This window comes from Culex quinquefasciatus, chromosome 2 (genome assembly GCF_015732765.1).
Source record: "Culex quinquefasciatus strain JHB chromosome 2, VPISU_Cqui_1.0_pri_paternal, whole genome shotgun sequence".
Classification (NCBI taxonomy): Eukaryota; Metazoa; Arthropoda; class Insecta; order Diptera; family Culicidae; genus Culex; species Culex quinquefasciatus.
The window spans coordinates 90,892,606-90,909,807 of NC_051862.1; the positions used below are offsets into that span (position 1 = coordinate 90,892,606).

The 17,202-nt window shown below is 38.1% G+C and overlaps 3 protein-coding genes across 5 annotated transcripts; 1 reads left to right on the forward strand and 2 right to left on the reverse strand.

Annotated features, from left to right (window-relative positions):
• The first annotated feature begins 870 nt into the window (after positions 1–870).
• Positions 871–5,751, forward strand: LOC6041439 (group XIIB secretory phospholipase A2-like protein). Of its 2 annotated transcripts, none has more exons than XM_001850647.2 (4): positions 871–983; positions 1,375–1,628; positions 5,003–5,245; positions 5,298–5,751. In XM_001850647.2, exons 2-4 carry the CDS (start codon positions 1,397–1,399, stop codon positions 5,594–5,596), a joined length of 774 nt encoding a protein of 257 aa, XP_001850699.2. In that variant the 5' UTR covers positions 871–983; positions 1,375–1,396; the 3' UTR covers positions 5,597–5,751. The 2 variants fall into 2 exon arrangements, with proteins under 2 accessions (XP_001850699.2, XP_038108428.1); XM_038252500.1 differs by lacking the exon at positions 871–983 and adding an exon at positions 1,003–1,283.
• On the reverse strand, positions 5,714–11,585 carry LOC6041438 (glutaredoxin-C4). The gene is made up of 3 exons (XM_001850646.2): positions 11,365–11,585; positions 11,162–11,266; positions 5,714–6,008 (listed from the first exon to the last, which is right to left on the reverse strand). The coding sequence occupies exons 1-3, from the start codon at positions 11,500–11,502 to the stop codon at positions 5,913–5,915; spliced, it is 339 nt and encodes a 112-aa protein (XP_001850698.2). The 5' UTR covers positions 11,503–11,585; the 3' UTR covers positions 5,714–5,912.
• Positions 11,586–13,345: 1,760 nt separating this feature from the next.
• On the reverse strand, positions 13,346–17,192 carry LOC6041437 (cytoplasmic tRNA 2-thiolation protein 1). 2 transcript variants are annotated; one of them, XM_038252499.1, is made up of 2 exons: positions 17,010–17,192; positions 13,346–14,434 (listed from the first exon to the last, which is right to left on the reverse strand). In XM_038252499.1, exon 2 carries the CDS (start codon positions 14,404–14,406, stop codon positions 13,372–13,374), a length of 1,035 nt encoding a protein of 344 aa, XP_038108427.1. In that variant the 5' UTR covers positions 14,407–14,434; positions 17,010–17,192; the 3' UTR covers positions 13,346–13,371. The 2 variants fall into 2 exon arrangements, with proteins under 2 accessions (XP_038108427.1, XP_038108426.1); XM_038252498.1 differs by having other exon boundaries at positions 13,346–14,415; positions 17,010–17,191.
• Between the last annotated feature and the right edge of the window lie 10 nt (positions 17,193–17,202).

Below are 17,202 nucleotides of genomic sequence, written 5' to 3' on the forward strand. Positions count from 1 at the left end.
CTCGAACCTAGGAGTCCGAAGGCTTGAATGGGGAGAGCACCCAAACCTCTTTCTACTCCAAGGAACCTTCCACCCCAGTGTTTGAACTGACGACCTTTGGATTGCGAGTCCAACCGCCGCCAGCGATTCCACCGGAGTAGGCTTGGTTTGGTGTGTTGTTTGTACTTATGGCATGGAGACGACTCCTACACCTGGAATGACTTAACGGCCTAACAACCAAGGCCGGGACCAACATTTTACTTCCTCATCCGATGAAAGGTTGGAGCAGATGGGAATCGAACCCAGAATCATCCGCTTACAAAGCGGACAGCGTAACCATTCGGCCACGCACTGCTCCCGAAATTTTTCCGGAAATTTGAATAAAATATAAAAAAAAGCAGCCCTGCTGACAATCCGTGGCACATTCAATGATTGGAGAATGTTGTTCTGATGTCTAAGAATGATATTGAGTGATTCTACCAAATTCTACCTCATTGTAAAGTTGTTTTTTTTTGTTTTAAAAGTTGGTTCTCAAGACTTAAACTATACAGAATCCAATCACAACATCTATTTCGCCATTAAATCAAGTTTAAAACATTTTCACTGGTATACTAGCCCGGAGAATGTGTGGGCAGAATCAGATTCAGGGGGCAACATTATATGAAAAAACATATATTTTGACAATTTTTGTATTCCGTTAGCGTAGGGACCATCCATAAACCATGTGGACACTTTTTTGGGAAATCTGTTAAAAGGGTCCACTGAATAATCGGAAACTTGACCCAAAGCGGTGGAATATTTGATTCTGGACTGTAATTGGAACACATCCAGCACCATCTGTTGCGGCTTATTTCAACCACCTTCGGTGCTATAAAAATCTCCCCCTGCAAAGTAGCTCAATTTGTTGTTGGTTGAAGCTTCACAGTTTATGCTCTGCGGCCAGCCGGAGAAGACGATGTAGACGATCGAACACCAAACCATCCCTCGTATATATCTGTCTACAGGTATGTATTGAATCAGATGTTCACTTCTCCACCCATACGCAATTGAACGCCGAATTGGTATATAAAATAAGCATCATCTCTTTGCGCGCATCCCGCAAAACAACTCAAAACAAGTCCCCTTCCCCGTGGTGGTGCGAATTTATTTTTGCATAAGTACCAACTTTGTGCCATATTTAGTCTAAAAATAGCGAACGTCCGACCATTGCATTAGGAATAATTTCGCTTTCCTGCTTTAAATGTGCTTCAAGAAGATCAGAGAACGCTTCTACGTCAATATTCTTGCGACCTAAGGCGTGTGAGGTGAGGCGTTTGTGTCACCTGCTTAAAAAAAACCACGTCAGTGACAAAAATTGTGAAACATTCTGAATTTCAATTCCGCTTCTCATTTTAGCACCCATCGAGTTCCGACAAAGATGCAGATTCCGTACATGAAGGTGGCGATCTACTCGCTGACCTTCCTGACGTACGCGTACACCGGCTACGGGTCCAACATGCTGGCCAGCCTACGAGATGCCATCATAGCGGCTGAGGCCGTATTCGGGGACGTGCTGAAGAATGTAGTCCATGTGGCGAAAAAGTTCAAGGTTGTCCACGAGGTGTTTGACGCGGCCGTGGAGGAAAACTGCGTGTATAAATGCCCTGGAGGTGAGTCGACTACAGGAAAGGTGGGAGTGGGAGTGCTTTCATAGAAGTGAGTCAGTAGTTAAAATTAACATATTCCATTTATGAATTACTTCTTTTAAAGTAAAGTAAAATTAAATTATCTTTTAAAGTAAAGTAAAATTACAATAATTTTCAGCATGAAATGAATTTGAAAATTTTCGTTCTAAATACGCAGACTTTCCCGCGAACAATTTGATTTGATTTTTAAACTCAACTTTGCACATAAAAAAGAATGGGACGAACGGGACCAACTTTTTTCGAAAGATCTCGCCGAGACATGAAAAAAGTCTTCTGGACCAACTCTCTAAACCCCGGGGTTCAAAAGTTACAAGCTGTTGAAGTTTGAACATTTTGGGTAAATCATTAATAAAATCTCGATTTTATTATGGATTTCGATCATCTTGACTTCATTCGACACGTATCAGCAAAAACTATGAGTGTTTTAGCATGATTGAAACATGACTTCTCTTGTTTCTATCCGTTTGAACCGTTTGTGGCATACCATAGAAACAAGTCGAAACTGAGCAATTCTCTACGAAATCGGCCGATTTCGACCATTTTTATTTTTTGTATTTTTTGATTTGGCTCAAACTTTGTGGGAGCCTTCCGTATGACCAAATATGCTATTTTGTGTCATTGGTTCACCCATACAAGTCTCCATACAATTTTGGCTGCTGTCCATACAAAAATGGTATGTAAATATTCAAACAGCTGTAACTTTTGAGTGAATTTTCTGATCAATTTGGTGTCTTCGGCAAAGTTGTAGGTATTGTTGAGGACTATTGAGAAAAAATAGGTACACGGAAAACAAAATTTGCAGATTTTTTAATAAACCTTTTTTTCACAAAAACTCAATTTCCCAAAATAAGTATTTTTTGATTTCGAGATTTTTTGATATATTTTAGGGGACAAAAACCCGCAACTTTTGAGCCATCGAGAAACATGGTCAAAAAATCTGCCACCGAGTTGAAAAAATAGTGATTTTAGGAAAAAATCGAAATTTCATGCAAAAACAAATTTGACTTTGAAAGTTTACAGATTTTTTGATAAAGGGCTCCGTTTTCAAGATATAGCCACCGAAAGTTTGATTTTGGCGAAATATTTGCAGTTTTTCGATTTTTAAAAATAGTGACCGTGAGTGACCATTTCTAATTTTTTTTTAAAGTCCAGAAAATTTGCTATAAAATTGTTAAAGAGACATTGAAGATTGGACCTCTAGTTGCTGAGATACAGCCGCTTTAAGAAAATTGTTGTTGTTAATTCATTTATTTCTGGCAGCTTTAACCTTCTTGGTCATTCGCTGCCCTGCTTTAAGAAAAAGAAATACGAAAATTGAAGTTTTCTAAGTCTCACCAAACAACCCACCATTTTCTAATGTCGATATCTCAGCAACTAATGGTCCGATTTTCAATGTCAAAACATGAAACATTCGTGAAATTTTCCGATCTTTTCGAAAAAAATATTTTGGAAATTTTAAAATCAAGACTAACATTTTAAAAGGGCTAATCATTGAATATTACGCCCATTTAAAATGCTAGTCTTGATTTATTTTTTTTCAAAATATTTTTTTCGAAAAGATCGGAAAATTTCACGAATGTTTCATGTTTTAACAATTACGTCAAATTTGTTTTTGCATTAAATTTCGATTTTTTCCAAAAATCCCTATTTTTTTAAAATTCATAACACGGTGGCAGATTTTTTGACCATGTTTCTCTATGGTTCAAAAGTTGTGTGTTTTTGTCCCCTAAAACATATTTAAAAATCTCCAATTCAATTCAATTAGTGTTTATTAGTAAATAATCAATTTACTATTTCGTGTTTCTTATAACCTAACCTAAGGTCCTATAAACATATCAAAGACAATAGGTTATAGGACCTTTTCTAAAAAACTCTGGTAATAGAGTTTTGGAGTTCCTTTCAACTATGGTTTACACTATAATTCATTTAGATGTAATTGGATATTCTAACAATGGATTTGGCAAGAGAAGGAAATTAAGTTACGTACCATTTTTGAATCGCCACATGCAACGTCGTGTTATTATTAGGCCTTGCTTCTAAATTCAGAGAAATTTTGAAAATTGGCTTTTTTCTCACTAACCTCAAATATCTCAGAACTGGAGTGGCGAAATTGAATTTTCTCAGAAGGAAAAATGTTCGCCGTAAAATTTCCAACAAGCTGCATGCATTGGTTTTGCTGGGGAAAATGGGCTACCCTAAATTAAATGAGCATTTCTGAAAAAAGTTTCGAAAAATGCGATTTTTTCGCTATAAATCAGCCTGGGAGAAGCCAAAAACTTAAATTTTGGTCTAATATTGATAGTGAATCTTAAGCTATGGACAAAAACCTATCGGTTAAGTGAAATACACACCAGATTGAACCAGGTTTTGTATTGATTCTAAGCGATTTTAAAAACAATGTTCAAAAAAGTGTCTTTTTTTAGCAAATCAAATAGAGGGTGCGAGAAAATATTTTATTATTTTTTCTTGTCTAAGAAAACATTGTTTCTAACATCATAATCTATCATTTCAGAAGTGAGCACCTGAAATTCCTCGACATGACCTCAAAATGGGACAGGCTAATTTATATCTTCCAAAGTGAAAGTTACAGGGCGAAATGATAACAAAAATGGGCACATTTTCGAGAAATAAATTAGACCTGTTTTCATTTGAATTTTTGTGTTTCCAAAAAAGTAGCTCATCGCTCTTCGTTTGAAGACGGTGATTTTAGCGGATTGCAGACTGGATTTGGCCATGTATATATGATGATTTTCCAGGAATTGGTAATTGAAATTAAACCAATTCCAACTAAATCGGATCCTCAACATCTATTGCCGGCCGCTCCCATCTCCACCTCACATCAGGGTCAATACAAGAAACGGGATTTGAAAGACGGGAAGTGTTGAATCTTATTTTTTTAAGAGGACAAGGAAAAATCTCCACGGTGTCTAGGATACGCTCTAAGCAAGCGTTGCTTCCAATGGCATAATTTGTTCAAGGGTTTTAGTTTTAATTACAAGGCAAGAAATCGGATATGTCCAAAAAAGTTGCTCATCTTAAGGCTCTGGAAGGCATAATTTCCGATCGGCCATTTGGCGGCCATGTTTGTTTTAGAAAAACATTCAAATCTTGATTCAGAATGTTTCAATAAAAAATAGTTTTCATTGTATTGTTCGTAAAAGCATTTTGCATATAATGATTATATTTTCATTTCAATTTACTATTGCTGGACCCTAAATTCAGAACCATCATTGACAGTCATTGCCCCAAGAGTGAAAAACACCTTCTACGACCTTAACTTAACCTTAAACCCATCTTTCGTATTCCGGAGCATTTTAACGTGTTTAAACCTCTTCCAGGCATAACCCCGTCGAAGAACAAGTTCTACATTCCCCAGTCGGACGGGTGCGGTTCGCTGGGCCTGAAGATCGACACCGATTACCTGCCGGCCGTCGAGATGGAGGTGTGCTGCAACGCGCACGACGTCTGCTACGACACCTGCAACAGCGACAAGGAGCTGTGCGATCTGGACTTTAAGCGGTGTCTTTATAAATACTGTGACGAGTACGAGAAGAACGTCGTGGGGGAACTTGTCGTAAAGGGTAAGTTGAAGCTCGACAAAGGAACTAATCAACTAATAACGAGTCATTTCAGGTTGCAAAACGGCCGCAAAGATGCTCTTCACCGGCACGCTAACCCTGGGCTGTAAATCGTACATAGATTCGCAAACTCGATCCTGCTACTGTCTGCCGGAAAAGACGGACAAAGCTTACGAGAAAACGTCGGATAAACCCGGCTACGAACGAGCTCCGCCGGGTTACGAGAAAACCGACAAACCGTACGACAAGGCATACGAAAAGTCCAACAAATACTACGATAAGGGTTACAGCAAGGACAAGGGCAAGGAAAAGGACAAGCCCAACGAAAAGTACGGCTGGAAGCACGATCTGTGAGCGGTGGCGGCGTAAGATTTTAGTGAAATACCATGACAGTGCCGTGGTAAAGAAGATTTAATATTTATTATTCTGTAACGGGTAGTTGAGACACCAGTGAAATAAAAACGTTGCTACTTTTAGAGAGTGATTGGTTTTAACAACTAAAAAGCCAACATTATTGATTTATTATTGCTAAACACAAAACTAACCGAAAATAAACGAGGACTTTGCTGGGTGTATTGTCATATTCTGGGGGTGATTCACTTAAACTTCATTTTGAGGCTGAATAGAGGATTAAATTAAAGGGCTGAATTTGTGCGCTGTGCGAGTAATCTTAGGCCAGCATCTTCTCTAATCGGCCGTCCGAGTACATCTTCTTGATGTCCGTGCCGCCGCCGACAAAGTTTCCGTTGATGAACACACGTGGCACCTGGAATGATAAAAGGAGAAATTATTGCATAATGATTTTAATGATGGATAAATCCATAAATTTTAGCTGCGTGTGTTTCCTATTCAATAACTGCTGGTTGGCAGCGAAATTATGCTGACACAGCTTAATCGGTCTAATTTCAAAAGCAACGAACGCAGCTTTCAAGCCACGGAGCCGGCTCTCCATAAGATTTAGCTAAATTTATCAACTTTTTCGACCAAAAAGAAAAACAAACTTTTTTGAACAAGCTATACTGCCGCTCTAATCTAATCCGTCCCATATGTATTTTTGTCAAAATTGAGATAAACTTGACAAAAGTTTAAATTTTACATGTACTTTGAGCCTATTGAATAAAAAAGTAGTGTTTGTTCTAAAAAATCCAAAATAAATATGACTTTCGTGCTGTCCCATATGCAAAATAAAGGCAAGTCAGTTCCTCATATCGAAATGTCTCGCAAATCGTTTAAATGGCTGCGAAATTATTTGAAATCTACAGATTATGTTTTTAAGAGTACGTATAACTTGAAAATATCATTAATTGTTCATTTCTGAAGAAATATTTGAAGTTTTAAAAACAAGATACTCCAAACCTTTAGTGACTTTTTTCTTTTGAAATGTACAACTACGGATAGAAAATATAAAATACATACCGTTATGGCTAATATCTAAACCATAAAATTAGTTATATTTATTCTTGAATGAATAAGGTTAATCCTGGTTCTGGGAGAGACTCCACCAACGATAAGCATAGTTTTCTAAATTATTTTCAAGGGCTTAGCAGTTGAGAATTTGCCTCTGTAATATATTTCCAATTTCCTGGTGTCGTTGCAGATCTCATTTTCATATCCAGGAACTTTATTAAATACCTTATTTAATACAAATAAATCTAAAAATAAACATTTTTTATAATTATTCACTTAGAAAACTACCAAAACAAACCTGGAAATGACAGTTGAACCAGGTTGAAACTGTGTTGTAAATGTTCAAGCCTACCTTGATATCATAACTGACTTGCCTTTATTTATGGACAAATAAAGTCAAATTGGTCTCTTGCTGTAAATTTCTCAAATTTACCTCCAAATTGTTAATTTTTTTAATCAAATTTATGATAGTGGTGTTTTTTAGACTGATATCTAAATAACTGTATAAAAAATTATATAGAAAATGTTGGTTTAGAATGAGAAAAATGGTGACACTTTTTTTGGGTTTCTCACAGCGTTATCTCAGCACTCACTTTTTACATATGGGACGGACCAGATTAGAGCGGCAGTATAGGGGTGCTCAAAGTTTTTGGATGCCGTGCCAATTTTGAAGCTCAAATAAGCTTGCGGGCCATGTGTATAAAATTGGTTATTTATATAATGAAATTACGCTATATAAATGTAAAAGACTAAAAACTACATCTATTACTTGAAGTTTTTCTTTACATTTCTGTTTTTTAATCATTTTCGTTATATAAAAGTAATAGAAAGCGGAAAATTACAGTTTTTCATCAGTTTTGTTGATATAATTGTTTTGGGTATTTGAAAAAAGGTACTGAATTGAATGTACTTGTGTTTTCATTTAAATTTTAAGTATTGTCTATATTTTGAAAATGAAAACATAAAATCAGATCAATTTATGCTACGGCATAATTTTATTTTTGAATTGTTACACTCATGAAAAATGGTTCAAATTTTTTTCCAACAATAAGGCCGATGCAAATATTTAAAAAAGATTTTGTCCCTCAACTCTGGCCATGGTCGAGGGGAGGCAAAAAAAATCAAAAGAAATAAGAAAATTGAAAAATACAAGCCAGAATATTCAACATTTCAATGAAAAAATTGTTGGCAAATATTAGAAAAACACACTTAGATTTGCAATCATAATTTTCAAAATATGTAAGATTCGACGAAAAAAATACATTTTGGCGAAAAACACTTTTTGTTGTTTATCGAAAGTTCACTAAAATTCAAATTATTTTTGAATAAACCCGAGCATGCCCAAAATGATTTTAAACGCAGAGGAATGCATTTTAAATGGATTTCAGCTGATTGCACTTAAATAACAAAAGCTTTGAAAAATATTAGAAACCGCCTTATTATTCCGATTTAAAAATTTAGTCTGTCCGAATCAGATGGTAGTCAATTAGTTTCGTTATCCAACTGTCATGAGTTCGAATCCCGAGGTGGAATGTTTCTAAGTGCAAAATAAGTTTGAGGCTCAGTTTATTGAAACGGTCATAATGACTTTTAAATTAATATGTAATGCTTATATTTTTGCTATTATTACAGCTTTATAAAAAAAGCAAAACAATCAAAAAGGTTACTTTGGTCACCCCTGAGCTATGTGAACCGCAATAATTGATAAGCTACTGAAACATTTGGTCAAGCTATGTGAAGAAAGTGGTTGACCGCAGCTCCAATGCTTTGAGTTACAGCACACAATTTATCGCTTCGAAACCAAACACCTAATGACCCACATTTAGCTCATCGTTACGAAGGATTTTGAAGAGAACGAAAATCAAATGATCATAGATTCATGTTCTTTCTTATCAGTATCACCACATGCTCTGATCGTGACTGAGTTGTAGTTGCATGCCTCTAACCACAATAGATGATTCTCTGTAGCTTTTGCTATTCAGCGAATTGAAGTGTAATAGGTCCTACATTTACAAAAGGCATACCTTAAAACAAACTCATAAACTATATCGTCTGCTTTGTGCTATCTTGTGACATAGACCATTTTGGTCGAAAATGTGGCAGAGAACGACCCTTCAAATAATTTTGGATAATTTTTACGATATAAATCGGAAAATTAAACATGTTCAATTTCGCAATCAAACCTTTATGCCAAACACTGTCAAATGCTTTTTCTATGTCTAGAAGAGCAGCGACAGCATAATAGCCCTCAGATTTGTTGCTCCGAATTAAATTTGAAACTCTGAATTCCCAAGGCGAAATCCAAACTGCTCGTCAGCGAAAATTGAATTTTCATTAATGTGATAGTCATTGTCATTGACTAATAGATGAAAGCAAACTAATGGTCCGATAGCTTGAAGCTTCAGCAAGATTGTTATCCGGTTTCAAAATCGGATTAATCTGGGATTTTTACAACTTCTGCAAAAATATGCCAAATCAAATCAGTCTGCGATCAGCAGAGAAGCGAGTCAGACGTGCGTCCCTCTCAAACCAAAAAAGTGCTAAAAAGTGCAAAAAATGCCTCACGGCAAGAAAAAGAGGCGGTCCTCACCAGCAGGATCGGCAGATTTGAAGAAGCTAAAGAATGCCGAAGCGCTACCTGCAAAGCCAGGCAGTTTGAGCAAGGACGCTCAAAATTCGTCTGGAAACCAGTTCGCTACCCTCCCTGTGGACGTGAGCGAGAAGGAAGATTTTGAACGACGGGAAAAGTTGCCACCCATTTTTGTGAAAACATCGTCATCGGATTCGGTGCGAAAGTGGCTGACCGGGTTTATCAAATCTGGTGCTTTACGAGCTTCCATTCGCTTGTGTGCTGATGGACTCAAAATTCTGCTACCTACCAGAAAGGATTACAACTACGTTCGGGATTTCCTGAACAACACAAAGATTGAATACTACAGCCATGACGATCCAGGTAAACGGCCCATGAAACAGGTCCTCCGAGGCCTGTACGACATGGATGTGAGTGTGCTGAAAGAAGAGCTCAAAACTCTTAAGTTGAACGTGATCGAAGTCTTCAAGATGACGAGACACAACAAGGACATCAAGTATCGTGATCAACTGTACCTGGTTCATCTCGAGAGAGGATCGACAACGCCGTCTGAGCTGAAAGCAGTTCGGGCAATTTTCAACATCATCGTGACTTGGGAACGTTATCGTCCAGTGCACCGTGACGTGACGCAGTGTTCGAACTGTTTGCAGTTTGGACATGGTGGAAGGAACTGTTTCATCAAGAGTCGTTGTGCAACCTGCGGAGGTGAGCACAAAACTCAAGCTTGCGAAACAATCAACGAGAACATTGAAGCCAAATGCTTCAATTGCGGCGGCGACCATTCGACCAAGAATCGAAGCTGCCCAAAACGTGCTGAGTTTGTGAAAATTCGGCAGCAAGTGACGACGAGGCACCAACCAAATCGTCGCAAAACACCACCAACTTTCACGGACGTGGATTTTCTTGCTTTGGCGTCACCTGGAGCGGGATCTGTTCGAGTGGTTCCAAATCTGCAGCCATTGCCGTTGAATCAGCGGCAAAAAGTTGCAGAGAATACAACACCTCCTGGTTTCAGTCAGCAACCGAAGGAAAATCAACCAGCATCAACGGATGAAGGCAGTAGTGACCTGTTTTCACCACAAGAACTTATGAACATTTTCATCGAGATGACAACAACACTGCGTGGTTGCAAAACTCGTGCGGAACAAGTAAGAACGCTTGGAGGATTTATCTTAAAATACAGTTCGTAGTTTACTCGTTCTAATGATTTTGTATATTTCAATGAATTTGCTTTTTTAGTTTTAAGTTAGGATTAGTTGTTAAAGTGATTTTTTTTTTTTACCCAAATGTATTCGATTTAATGCAAAAATGTAAAACAATTTGAAGTAAATAAATGAATATGAACAGTTAATAAGAAAACGAAAAATATAACAAAGATGAAGAGCATGTAGCTATACCACTTAGAATGTAAATGAAATATAATTATTATAAGAAAGTTCAATAAAGACATATTTAATTTCAAAAATTTCAAAATGCCAAATCAAAAAAACGTTGAAAAATTTGAACAGTTAAATTTTATGATACCCATCGAGAACGACTAGCGGGTGTTCCTATACGTGGAAGCATCTACAAGAGAAGAAACAAACAGGTTCCGGAAGAGCAACAAAACCAGAGACTGGTAGCGTAAAGTAACTCATTTGCCACCAATGCGACGTCGAACAAAGATCAATGTTTGTTTAAATTCAGGAATTTCCCAACCAAGAAAACGTTTTATATGTCATGTACGTCACATTCGCCCATAAACAGGCAGGTAGTAGGCATTGCGAAATCGAACGCTAATGCAAAGAGAATCCAGTGACTCACAACAAACCTTCAGATGGCTGCATGTTTGTTCGCAAAGCCTACTTCACCTCAACCAAAGTTGAATTTGTAACCCTGATAGGCAAAATCCACAATCACGCTGCCAACAAATGGCCACTTACCGTGCTGGCTCCGGTCATCTCACCGAGTACGGCCTGAATCTCGCCCCCGTCCTTTCGGTGGTCCAGCTCGTAGCAAGTGACGGGATGGTTCAGCTTCTTAAAGGGCTGTGAAAATAAACATGATTCAACAATTAGCACGCAACTTCCGGCAAACCGCGGCTCCACGGAATTCAAGTGATTCACAGAAGACCCCCTTTTCTTACCTCCTTGGCCATCGTGCAGTACGGGCAGTAGGTCTTGGAAAAGATTACGACCTTGTCCTTGGCGATGGCGCCCTTGACGAATTCGGCCACTGGTCCACTCATGTTGGCTGGCGATGATCTACTGAAGAATGAACCCATCTACACTGCGCGCGTTCTGGACAGAAGAAGGAGGCTGCTTGCTACAAAAGGACGACGACGTCGTCGAGAGAAAGCAAGCAGTGGGTTGCGATGAAGTTCAAGAGGAACAATTTGAAAGAGCTTAGGATAGCTTTAGATAAGTTCTAGAGTTTTTTTTGATTAGGTCCTATAAACATATGAAAGACAATAGTTTATTGGTCCTTTTCAAAAAAAACTCTGGAGTTTTCTTTTAAGCTTATATTAAAATCTCATTTAAACCATCAGGTGCTGTTTATTTTAAAAGGCAAATTTGATTTACAAATTCTCATGTGGCCCTTTAAATTGTTTTGTCCGAGAATTACGCATGTATTCGTTGGCGAAACGTTTACGCGATTCAGCGAAATCTTGAATGAATGCATAACAAATTTGCGCACCCACACATACACTCGCAAGTGACAGCAAGCAAATTTAATGCTTTCAAACATCTGTCAACTAAGGGATCGTTAGAAAATTACGATATCTCCAGGCTCACGTTCAGACGTTAGAAGGCGTCAGGTCGCAAAAGTTGACGAATCACAGACGAACAGATGTGAGACTGAATTTCTGCAATTTCAAGGGTGAATAATTGTGTTGTGGTGCAATAATTGTGTTCATGAATTTGAGAACCAAGAAGGAATATATTCCCTTAAATAGTGCAAATTTAGAGCAACATTTGAAAGGGGCGGTACACGTGGCGGTACAGCATTGCTCTTACGGCCTTTCATTACACGCTTTTGACTGGGACGAAAGGCCGTCCTCAAAGGGCAACTTCTGATACTGCACCAATATGAAGCCAATATTGGAGTCGATACGGTATGCAACCAAGGAATACTGCGCGAGTATTATGCGCGTATGATATCCACGCTGATATTTGGGTAGATATAACCTCATATGCGACGAATATGGGGTCTATATCGTCAATACGGTATGCAGACAATGAGAATATAATGTGCGTATGATACGCGTATGCAGTATACTCGAAGTGATTAACCCCTAGACCGTCCTACTTAACAGCTCGTTCCAAGGGGACTATAGTTGATTCATAAAAAAAAAAATGTCTTGTGAACTAATTTTTTTTGCATTAAAATGAAAAATAGTGATCAGAAATGGTTTTTAATCGTGTTGTTTACCGTTGTACATTAAAATTAACATAGGGCTTTAGGACCCTATTCACAATTACGGGAATTGGGTTCTAAAGCCCTATGTAAATTTTTATGTACAACGGTAAAAACACAATTAAAAACCATTTCTGATCACTTTTTTTCAATTTAATGCAAAAAATTATTTTGACAAGACAACATTTTTTCGATGGATCAACTATGGTCCCCTTGGAACGAGCTGTCAAGTAGGAGCTTTTCTGTCAAGAAGGACCGCGATGTTAAATTTTCAAAAATGATTTAAAAATCCATTTTAAATTCTTTGTGGTCGTACAAAGGGTCATTGTACTCAGAAAAATAAGCTTTATCGCTGTAAACAATAATATCAGCAATCTAAGTTTCATTTTAGGACCCAATTGATTTTTTTCAGTGTAACTGACGTAGTGAAAGAAGAAAATACACTGAAACCCCGATGGTTTGATACCAACTGTTGTCAACCGAACAGGGTCACTTTTTAGTTTGACACCCTCTTTACACAGAGCTCACACTTACTACCAAACGTTTGGTTTGATAGTAAATGTGAGTCCCGTATTGAAAGTGACAAACTAAAAAAGTGTCAAACGAAAAAGTGACCAACCACCGGGGGTTGAGTGCAGTGCACTCAGCGAATTAAGAGAGGTTTTCAATGATTACTTTAAGAGTGATTTATCAAGACGTGATTAAATTTTTCTATGTATTCAACTTTAACAATTTATTAAAAGTCGTTCTTCACCAAATTAGCATTCATTCGCAAGCTTTGGCCCTCCACTTGAGCGGCAATCATACGGTTCGCCTTGGACCTCTTACCTATTCCGAGCTTCGGAAGTCCACGGTTCAATCCCTCCAGCAGCACACACGCTTTGCAGGGCTGCTGCGACGATACAAACCCACACTGCTTGCAGACGTCCTTCGTGGGCAGCTTTACGGCCGTTTTGAACGAGAGCTGCTCCCCCGAGTGGATGATGTCCATAATGGCCGACGGCCGTACCTTTTCCAGATCCTTCAGGAAGGCACGCGCGTGGCCACGATACGCGTTTGGAGCGTAAATACATTCAGTTGAAAAGTAAACCAGCTTCTTGAAGTGGGCGTACATCACAATCTCCTTTTCGTACGAATACTTCAACGGCTTGACCCTCGGTATCGAGTCCGGACTGTTACCACCAGTTTTGATGTCGCAGCATCGCCGTAAACGCGCCACATCACCGCGCAGGATATTCATCAGAACGGTTTCAGCGATATCATCCGCATTGTGTCCCGTCGCAACGCATGCAACCTTCATCATGTGCGCTCCCCGATCTAGCGCCTGCCGCCGGAACACTCCACAAAATGTGCAGTTGTTAGATTTGCCTATTTTCGCCACTATGCTGTCCATCGTCCAGCCGTACAATTCTTCGTAGTCGAGAATCTTCAGCTCCATCCCATAATCGTCTCGATTTTTCTTCACCGTTTCCAAACTATCGTCCCGATAGCCGGAAATGCCCTCGTCGATCGACAACAGCACGAGCTTCAACCCGTAGTCGTACCTTTCGTTCAACGTTTTCATCACATGTGCCAGCACCGTACTGTCCTTCCCACCGCTTGCCGCAATCGCTACCAAACTTCCACGCTCAAACAGCTTTCCCTGCTCGATGGTGTTGTGAATTTCTGTTTCAAACGCCAAAAAGAAGCACTCCTTGCACAGTGTGTCCCCCGTTTTCGGTCGCTTCAGGAAGGCCCTGCGACCACAGCTGGTGGTGCACATAACTGGCATTTTGGCACGCTGAAAACATAGTATTGGGCTGATAAAGAAATTTAATACTTTTTTTGGTTTCTTATTTTACTATGAACTCTTTTTAGATTTTTTTTTTGCAAAGGTATAATTTGTTTTCATTTTATTATTTTAAAACAACATCCTAAAAAAGACAGCGTTTTACGATGAATCGATTATGGTTTCCTTAGAACGAGTTGTCAAAAATTACATTCACGGTAGGCCGCGAAGCTATTCCAAAAAAATATACACTCAAACCCCGATGGTTTGACACCAACTGTTGTCAAACGAACGGGGTCACTTTTTAGTTTGACACCCTCTTTACACTGAGTTCACACACACTATTTGACGTTTGTCTTGACAGTGTGCGTGAGCGCCGTGTAAAAAGTGACAGTTCGTCACTTTTTAGTTTGACTTTGACCAACCAACGGGGTACAAACTAAAAAAGTGTCAAACGAAAAAGTGACCAACCACCGGGTGTTGAGTGTAGTAATAAAATTGTGGTCGTACAAAATGTCATCGCACTAAGGGAAACAAGCTTTATAGCTGTGAACAATAAAATCAGCAACTTAAACTCGATTTGAGGACTGACATACAGACTGAATTGTTGAAAATTTGTCAATTTTCTGTGTAGTAATCATTTTCTTTTTCTCACAATTTATTCATCTTTGCAATGTTTGCTCATGTGTCACACACGCTCTTTTAAACTCTGAAAGGCATCATTCCGCGTCGGCCATTTGACGGCCATGTTTATTTTAGAAAAAAACATTCAAGTCTTGATTCAGAATGTTTCAATCAAAAAATGGTTTTCTTTGTGTTGTTGGTAGAAGCATTACATAAAGTGATTATTTTTTTCATTTCAAATTAGGTACTATTTCTGGACCCTGAATTCAGACCCATCAAAGACACCGTACTACAGTACTTGTTCGGTAACTGGGCTGAAAACGTAGCCCTGTCACCGAATGCTGCTCGCTAACTGGGCTGAACGAAAAATTACGAGGGGACCACCAATGCATAATATTTTCCTGAAGAAATATAAAATTTAAAGTTACTCATATTTATTCTAAATGCTTACCTTTCATATTTTTTTAATTGTGACTTGAAATTTTATAAGTTTTTTATTTATTTATTTATTGAACATGATTTTTGCATCGGTCATTTCGATTTGTTTTGTTTTTTTGACGTTTGTCTGCTTTTTAACGGCCCAGTTAGACAAAGCCCGGTTACCGAACAAGTGCTGTATATGATTCTCTTTGTGGTACAGGAATCAATCCTTTGATCAATTGGGTGCTAAAGCCGTATGTCAATTTTTATGTACAACGGTAAAAAACACGATTAAAAACCATTTCTGATCACTTTTTTCATTTTAATGCAAAGAATTTTTTTGACAAGACAACATTTTTTCGATGGATCAACTATGGTTCCCTTGGAAAGAGCTGTCAAGAAGGACATTTTCTGTCAAGAAGGAAAAAAAATCCCTTTTAAACTCTGTGTGGTCGTACAAAGGGTCACTGTACTCAGAAAAATAAGCTTTATCGCTGTAAACAATAATATCAGCAATCTATGCTTCATTTTAGGACCCAATTGGGTCCTAAAATGAAGCTTAGATTGCTGATATTATTGTTTACAGCGATAAAGCTTATTTTTCTGAGTACAATGACCCTTTGTACGACAACAAAGTGTTTAAAATGTATTTTAAACCGATTTTGAAAAATTAACCTTGACAGCTCGTTCCAAGGGGACCATAGTTGATCCATCGAAAAAATGTTGTCTTGTCAAAAAAAATTGCCTTAAAATGAAAAAAAAAGTGATCAGAAATGGTTTCTAATCGTGTTTTTTACCGTTGTATATAAAAATTAACATAGGGGTTTAGTACCCAATTGCTGAAATCATATAAAACTGACATTTTAAGCTTTGTCCATGGCTGCTTTTTGACTCCTCTTGGTCTTATTGATACAGAACCGAACAACACTGGCAATATGGCGTCGATTGTTTATCAGAGTGAGACGTTTTGCGAAATAATTTAAAAAGAACAAATCAAATCAAACCGTTTGCTCAACAGCATTACCTTCTCATTCTCTATCGAGACAGAAATAGAGATCCTAAATAGGGAGACTGGACGAAGTGAATTTGACGTACCCAAACAGACGCGAGTTTGACGTATCCAAACGAGCATTTGCCTTTACGCCCAGCAAAACTTATCAGTGTTGCCAAGCTCAAAACATACGTTGCCAGATCGATTTAGGAAGCTTAGACCAGTCTCCCTATTTAGGGTCTCTAGACAGAAAAGGTCCTGCTTGAGAGCTCGTCCCAAGGGGATTATTAGTTGATCCACTCTGTGGTTGATCCATCGAAAAAATGTTGTCTGGTCAATTAATTTGTTTGCATAAAAACGACAAAAAGTGATCAGAAATGGTTTAATCGTGTTTTTTTTAAATCGCTGTACATAAAAATTTACATAGGGCTTTAGGATCCTATTTCCACATTAACCGTGCGATGATTCATCTGTACAAATGAAGTCTTCGGTTTGTTTTCAACGATTAAATTGAGTGATTGCTGAATGCACCCCGAATTGATTTTCAAAATGTAGAATTTGTTTTTCTTACCTTATTCAGAAGCTGAACCAAACTATTTTACTTTTATACTTTGAAGGGACTCAACAATAAGCATATGCACACTTTTGAATAATCAACTTTCACTTAACTTCAATTTAAATCCAATTTTCTTCTCTGTTGATTTCACACGTTTTCCAAAGCCCAAATCAAAACAAACCAACTAGTTTGTAAACTCAAACCAGAT

Excerpts from the sequence above, each read along its gene's own strand:
- LOC6041439 (XM_001850647.2), top strand. The coding sequence starts at position 1,397 with ATGCAGATTCCGTACATGAAGGTGGCGATCTACTCGCTGACCTTCCTG. Across the intron at positions 1,629-5,002 it reads CGTGTATAAATGCCCTGGAG|GCATAACCCCGTCGAAGAAC; the intron begins GTGAGTCGACTA and ends AACCTCTTCCAG. Across the intron at positions 5,246-5,297 it reads GGGGGAACTTGTCGTAAAGG|GTTGCAAAACGGCCGCAAAG; the intron begins GTAAGTTGAAGC and ends GAGTCATTTCAG.
- LOC6041438 (XM_001850646.2), bottom strand. The coding sequence starts at position 11,502 with ATGGGTTCATTCTTCAGTAGATCATCGCCAGCCAACATGAGTGGACCA. Across the intron at positions 11,267-11,364 it reads ACTGCACGATGGCCAAGGAG|CCCTTTAAGAAGCTGAACCA; the intron begins GTAAGAAAAGGG and ends TTATTTTCACAG. Across the intron at positions 6,009-11,161 it reads AGATGACCGGAGCCAGCACG|GTGCCACGTGTGTTCATCAA; the intron begins GTAAGTGGCCAT and ends TTATCATTCCAG.
- LOC6041437 (XM_038252499.1), bottom strand. The coding sequence starts at position 14,406 with ATGCCAGTTATGTGCACCACCAGCTGTGGTCGCAGGGCCTTCCTGAAG.